Source organism: Harpia harpyja, chromosome 3 (genome assembly GCF_026419915.1).
Source record: "Harpia harpyja isolate bHarHar1 chromosome 3, bHarHar1 primary haplotype, whole genome shotgun sequence".
NCBI lineage: Eukaryota > Metazoa > Chordata > Aves > Accipitriformes > Accipitridae > Harpia > Harpia harpyja.
In genome coordinates this window covers 56558119-56565234 of record NC_068942.1, presented here as the reverse complement: position 1 = coordinate 56565234, position 7116 = coordinate 56558119, and the positions used below count along the sequence as shown (strand labels likewise).

At 56.0% G+C, this 7116-nt stretch overlaps 1 protein-coding gene across 1 annotated transcript; it reads right to left on the bottom strand.

Moving 5' to 3' along the window:
* Positions 1–4130: 4130 nt before the first annotated feature.
* Positions 4131–6158, bottom strand: VRTN (vertebrae development associated). Its single transcript, XM_052782700.1, has one exon. The coding sequence runs from the start codon at positions 6156–6158 to the stop codon at positions 4131–4133; it is 2028 nt and encodes a 675-aa protein (XP_052638660.1).
* Between the last annotated feature and the right edge of the window lie 958 nt (positions 6159–7116).

The window sequence follows — 7116 nt, the reverse complement described above, 5'->3', positions numbered from 1 at the left end:
GCTAAGTGCCCCAAAGCTTTGCTTGGGCATAGTCAACTACTCCCACAGCACGGTGACCAGGCAGGCTCTGCTGCGCTGCATTGTCCACCTCCTGCACCTGCAAACCCCCTCCCGCAGATGCAAATGGGGTGCATTAGTGGTGGAGCAGAGCCCTAAATTGCAGGTGAGCGGGGACTTGCTCCCCATGGGCTTTGCAGCCCCCTAGCCTCTGTGTTTCACTTACCTTTTAATTTCCATCTTTGCTGGGGTCAGTGCTTTTAAGCACCCACCTGTGAGGGAGTTCGGGTGACCCCTGAGCTAAACATCACTCCACGCATGCAAAGGGAGAGATGTATCGGCTGGTGCCTGGCAGTGCAGTGTGGAGCAGCTGAGGCCACCTCAAATTCATCTCCCACCACCAGCTCAACGTGAGAGCAGCATGACAGGTACGAATCAAGTGCTGCATTCCCCCCCCCCACTTAAAGTCTGCTCAGCCACAAACTACATCAGTAAATAACAAGCACCCACCACTTAGGTGGTGCCAACTGGCAGAGACCCACCATGATTCTGCTGCCATCAAGGCACAGGGAGGGAGAAACTTAAGGGCACTTGTAAAACCCATCAGAGGGATGAGTATTATTTTCCCACCATCCCCCAGCCAGGCATAGAGCTAAGGGCAGAAAAACCATCACACCTGGATCTCTTCACCCAGGTTCCTCAAAAATGTCTTGCAAGGGGGTGGTGGAGGATGGGGGAAGAGAGCCCAAGGCCAGCACCCAGGAGAGATTCATCCTGCAACCACACCTCACTGTGAGGCAAACAACACTCACAGTTCAGGGAGAGTTAGGCGAAGGGAGGCGGGAGAAGCCATCCCTCCACCCTGCAGAGCACCAGGTCCCTCCCACCACAGAGGCTCCCCCAGGCTCTCCTGATGCCCATCTACCCCCAGCAGCAGCTGGCAGCCACCCACCGTGCTGTGCCATGCCAAGCCAATGGATGCCCCAGCCACTGCCCTGCTGCTGGGCACGGTCTGCCCCAGGCCCAGGGCCACCCAAATGGGGCCTGTGTTAGCACCCACGGTCAGAAAACAGACCCTCCCTGCTCCTTCCCTCGGCTCAGCTGAGGAAGGGCATGCTTTGGGGTTCTCGCATCCACCTTCACGGCCACTGCTGCAGCCACCGCTGCTGCCGAAAGCAACTATCTCCAGCCTCTGGCAGTCTGGAGACACGGGTAATCATTCTGGAGTAATTACCAGCTTACTCCCTTGGAGGAGTTCACTGGTAAGAAGTCGCTGGCAGCTAATTACTCCAATTACTTCCTGACACAAAGAGCCTGGGTGCCCAGGACTCTCTGCAGCAGCACACAGCACTGCTCGGCAGCTCCTGGCTCCCCACATGCCTCCCTCCCCAGGGCACCCACTGCCCCAGGTCTCCTCCTCTGGGACCACACAGGGTACACTGGTGAGCATGGGTGGTGGTGAAAACCCACTGGCACCAAGGACATGGAGCTAAGTGATACCTGAAGAGATGCCCCCCTGGCTCAGCACCACTCCTCCAGGGCTGCCCCACCACATAGCTCAGGCTCAAGGATGCCACAGGATGACCTTGAGCCCCCCTTTCTCAAGCAGGTTGATGCCCAGGAAAGCTCAGCAGGGCTTTCTAGCACCAGTTTCCCCCCACACACACCTAAGAGGTTGGTGGTCAAGGAAGCTAGACTGCACCTGGAGCAGGACTGGGCTGCAGTAAGGACTGAGAGGTTCCAGACATATCGAAGAAAGAAAAATAAGTCATTTGCAAGTGTCCTGGTTTCAGCTGGGATAGAGTTAACTGTCTTCCTAGTAGCTGGTACAGTGCTATGTTTTGAGTTCAGTATGTGAAGAATGTTGATAACACTGATGTTTTCAGTTGTTGCTCAGTAGTGTTTAGACTAATGTCAAGGATTTTTCAGCTTCTCATGCCCAGCCAGTGAGAAAGCTGGAGGGGCACAAGAAGTTGGCACAGGACACAGCCAGGGCACCTGACCCAAACTGGCCAACGGTGTATTCCATACCATGTGACGTCCCATCCAGTTTAGGAACGGGGAAGTGGGGGGGGGCAGGGATTCACCGCTCGGGGACTGGCTGGGTGTCGGTCGGCGGGTGGTGAGCAATTGCACTGCGCATCATTTGTACATTCCAATCCTTTCATTATTGCTGTTGTCATTTTATTAGTGTTATCATTATCATTATTAGTTTCTTCTTTTCTGTTCTATTAAACCGTTCTTATCTCAACCCACGGGTTTTGCTTCTTTTCCCGATTTTCTCCCCCATCCCACTGAGTGGGGGGGAGTGAGTGAGCGGCTGCGTGGTGTTTAGTTGCTGGCTGGGGTTAAACCACGACAGCAAGCAAGGCTGGGCAGGGTGTGATTGTATCTCCTAACAAGGTCACTAAAGTTCCCTATCCCCCTGCAAAGGCCTGAGGGTAAAAAAGGCAGGACTCAGCCCTGCTGTTAGACCCAGCCTCAGGGGCTGATATTGTAGGTGCAGGGCTGAAGAGGCTCTCCCCTCACAGTTGCAGGGTGCTCTGACTCCCAGCAGCTTTGTGGGAAATAAGAGCAGGTATTGCAGTAGTAGCAGCCAGCCCCAGATGCCCTACAGCTTAGTCCTGCATAGCCATGCATGCTGGCAGACACCACAGGGGAGCTCACACACTGAAGGAGACAAGGATTTTTGGAGACCCCCAGCAGAGCCTGGGCAGGCAGGGACCCCCACAGCCCTGTACCCCAAGATGCTGGCAGAGTGGAGGTACAAACAGCTGGTTTCAGCCTCCCAGTACAGCACCCCCACTTCAGGGCAGGACCACTTGCTGACATCTCAGACATCACTACCACGGCCCTGCCGACACACAGAGCTATGCCCACTGCGGTGTCCCCAGCCTTGCGTCCATCTTGGAGGCGAGTCCTGGCCTCTTGCCAGGGAGAGCACAGCTCCTGCCAGGCCTCCAGAGCACCACTGAGCAGATGGTCCCCACCAGGTCCCAGGAAGCAGAAAAGGACCTTCACAGAAACAGGGATTGATGTGTGTGCAGGCTCTCCCTGCCCACAAGCCAGTTTTAGAAGCAGACATGGAGGGGAAAGCCTTGCCCAGAAATCACACAAGCAAGAGTAAGAAACTGCACAGGACTAGAAGTGGAAGAGTCTTTATTGCTTTGGTTTCTTACAAGTGAGATACATGCATCTAGGCTTGCTGCAAGGAGACATCCACATCGCATTCAGCTTGCAGCACAGCACAGGGGACACAGAGACACTGGGCACACAAGGTTCGGTCTCTCTGCCTTCTCCCAAGCACCAGGAAAGAGAGACCCTAGGAAAGTAAGGCAGCTGCCAGCTGTGAGAGAGTAAAGGATTGTGTGAAAGGTTACGGCTACAAGACCAGAAAGGTCAGGGACAGCTTCTCCAGAGCCTGCAAAGGACACCGGCTCCTAGCTTAGCATTCCAAGCAGACAGACTACAATGGGGACGCAAACACGTCCCCTCCTCCACCAGCCTCTGCTCCCTCTAGGGAAGATCAGGGCAGCCAGAGGCAGGTATTAAGAGGCAGAAAGCCAAGATGGCATCAGTGCTGACCCCAAGCAAAGCTTGTGTTCTCCTCAGCTGGGAAGAACCCAGATCAAAGATGCTCCTTCCTCCCATAAAGCTGAGCACTCCCCAAGCCCCTCCTCACCCACAGCTGAGCCAGCACTGCTCTGCTCACCAAGGGGATGCTGGGCACCTCCGTGCCCATCCTGCACCTCCACATTACTCATTCAACCAAGTGCCTGGGGCAGAGAGACCTTCACATCCTCCATCCCAAGAGGCCCAGCAGCATCCAGTGACACTGGCATGGTACTCCCTCACTTGCTCACCCTTCGAGCACAGAGGACAACCCCCTGGCTTATCCCCTTTGGGGCAGCTCAGTGCCTTCTCCTTCCACTCCTCCCGTCTCTGGGAACAGGCACTGCACAGATGCTCCCACACCTGATTGAACCAGACCAAAAAGAAAACCAGAGACTAGGAACAAAACAAAACCAAACCGGTACAAAAGTTAGAGCGGGGCCCCAGCCCAGGCACCCCACCGGAGAGCCAAAGGGCACGTCAGCAGAGGAGCTGTGGCCAAGCCAGCTGGCAACCGGTGCTCAGGCATCCACAAGCGTCAGCCCATCGTGCAGGGCACGCTTCCACATGTAGTAAGTGGAACGTGCCGTGAGCGGGAAGCGGGCACTGAACTCCTTGTAGGTAGGGAAGGTCTTCGACTCGAAGCGCTGCTGCAGGAACAGCTTGGCCTGTGCCTTGAACTGGGCAGTGGCAATCACATCCATCACAAACATCCGGCTGTTGGCTCTCTCTGACATGGCATAGCCCGAAATGGTGGCATTGTACGGTGTAGCTGGCACCAGCTTGTTTAGCTGCTTGGTGGCTACCTCTGCATGGCACTGGGGCTTGAGGCCTGGCTCCACCCTCAGAGGTGCCAGGGAAGGTACCCGGTTCAACGGCCGGCTGGAGCTGGTCCAGGGCAGCCGATGCTGCCCGAGGGCCCGGCCACTGCCCTTCCAAAACCAGTAGGCTGTGGAGGAGAGAGATAGGTAGCGCACACGGTACTTGCAGAACGGCAGTCGCCATTGCTGGACCTGCCTCTTGGCCATGTCTCGCAGCTGCTTTCTCCAGCACAGAGAGGGCTTGAGCTGCAGGAGACTCCTGGGTGCTGGCCGGTCTCCATTCAGCCTCTTCCTAACAGGCATGCTGCTTGGCTTCAACTGCAGGAACGGCTTGCTTATCACTAGAGGTTTCTGGCTATCCAAGGGAGACTGGGGGGGTTTGAAGTTGGGGTTCTCCTTGATTGCTTTTCTTCGCCAGTTGTAGTAAGTGGACCTGGAGATGCCAGGGAAGCTGCGCTTGAAGCACCTGTAAGGCACCAGAGTGTTCATGGAAATGCATTTCTCCAGGTAGGATTTGGCTCCTTGCATGAAGATTCCTGCTTGGATGGGGTCTAGGGAAGGACTTAGGGATCTTAAGCTCCCCCCTGAATTTGCTGGCTCATTCACATCAGCCTTTTTTGGGACATCCCTGTGAAGCTCCTGCAACCTGTGGGCCTCAGCCAGAGCAGAGGCATCACCATTGACCATGCTCTGCATTTCATGCTTCCAGGCGTAGTATGTGGATCGGGAGATTTCTGGAAACATTTGTCGGAAGTGCTGGAGGGGGATTATATTGCCCTCCTGAAAGCAGGACTGGAGGAAGTGTTTAGCTGCAAACCTGGCAGCCGCTTTCTGCCGGTGTTCACGAGACTGGCGCTTCCAACGGTAGAAGGTGCTCTTGGTAATGCTGTACCGGTCACGCAGGTTGGAGTAGGTCAGCTGGGGGTCACTGTTCAGAAGCTCAAGGGTCTTCATGGGCTGGACAGGAGGCTCTGGCAAAGGCATTGTGGGTTCTAGCTCCTCCAGGCCAACCACGGCCACAAAGTACTGCGCTTTGAAGACCTGCCGGGAGAGCTGCTGCCCTGACCACATGATGTGGAGCGTGGAGGTTCGCGGGCCACACTTCCTGGGCCGGATGAGCCGATTGAAATAGGGCCGGATCTTCAAGTTGCTCATGGGGTAGATGGAGTAGATGTTACACTGCAGTACCGAGGCAAGAGCATAGATGTGCCACATGTTGGCAAAGGTGCCAGGAAAACAGGTAGCTTTGATATCAGCATCGAAGATGGCCTCCAGGATAGCCATGGGGAGGCTTGTCATCTCAGGGGTCTCCTCAGTGCACAGGGAATAGCGGGCAGCCTGCAGCATCACCTTGGAGTCGATCATGCCATTCAAGTAGTATTGCTTGTGCAGCAGCATCTCCACAACTGTACGCACCTGCAGCTCCAGGCTGAGGCTGGGGTTGCCCCAGAGCAGCACGCTGGCAGCCTCAAAGAGGCGGTTCCCCTCACCTTTGCAAACCAGGGGCAACATGTTACTTGGGGCATCCTCAGGATAGAGGCTCCTGGCTACCCGGTCAACTTCCAGCTCCTCTTGGAACTGTCTCCCACAATAGCCAGGCAGGGAGAAAGATGACAGGGTCCTCTCTGCCTCCAGTGCAGCACTGGTGAGGCCCTCCAGACCAAAGCATTCGGTGGCCTCCTGCAGCTCCTGCAGCACAGACTGAACCAGCTGGTGCCGCTGAATCATCCTGAAGGATGGCAAAAAGAAAGAAGTCACTGGAGATGAAGACTGTGCATGCTCCAGACTGCCAGGGGCCAGGCATCCAGGTCCAGCTCTTCCCCAAAGGACAGGATGGGGGAAAAGGGTACAGGAAAGGCCACTGCTCACCCCTCCACCCACACTCTCAAAGACAAAGGAGGAAGCCTGGATCCCCACAGGCAGACCTGGGACAGGGACATGGGCTCAGCTTGCTCTCCAGTGACCTCCTGTGGGCAGCACACATGGCACACAGGCTCCAGAGACACTTGTCTAGGTGAAACTAAGGAGTGATTACATCCATCCAAGTGGGAGGCCAGGTCATCTCCACCCCCTGCGTGCCTGGCTTTGCACCCGGCCTCACCCCTACACCCGTCTCTCCCACCAGTAACTCCATCCCTTTCATTTTACCACCCCACTACCAGCACCCAGAGAGAACAGTGCCTCAAAGGGGAAACGTTTGTCATCTCTGCAAGAAGGGACCTGTGACAGAGCAACACTGCGTGGGGGTGTGGAGGGACCTGGCTCAAGGTGTTCAAGCCCAACAGAAGAAGGGGCAAGAAGCTTGCCCCCTCCCTCAGAGCAGGGCACTACAGCTGCACCCATTGCATGCACCGAAAGCTGCAGTCACAAAACGTGGGATGGGAAGCAGAGCCAGAGCCAGCCCAAACCACTGTTACTGCTGCCTGAGCTGACACTAGATGTCACTTGCTGCTCAGCAGACACATACCACCAGCCAAGGAGAAGCCGCAAAAGGAGGGCTTCTCCTAGACCCGGCAAGAGGCAACCCAAAAGTGCAGATGGAGCATGAGCGCTGGGTGGGTAGTTCAGAGGCTGTATGGAGCCCTCTTCCCTGCCCGAGCCCATCCCAGTCCTGTCCTCCCTCCCTCCACATGCCAGTTCCCACTCAGGCAACCCAAAGGGTCAGACCTGCATCCCCCGCTTTGTC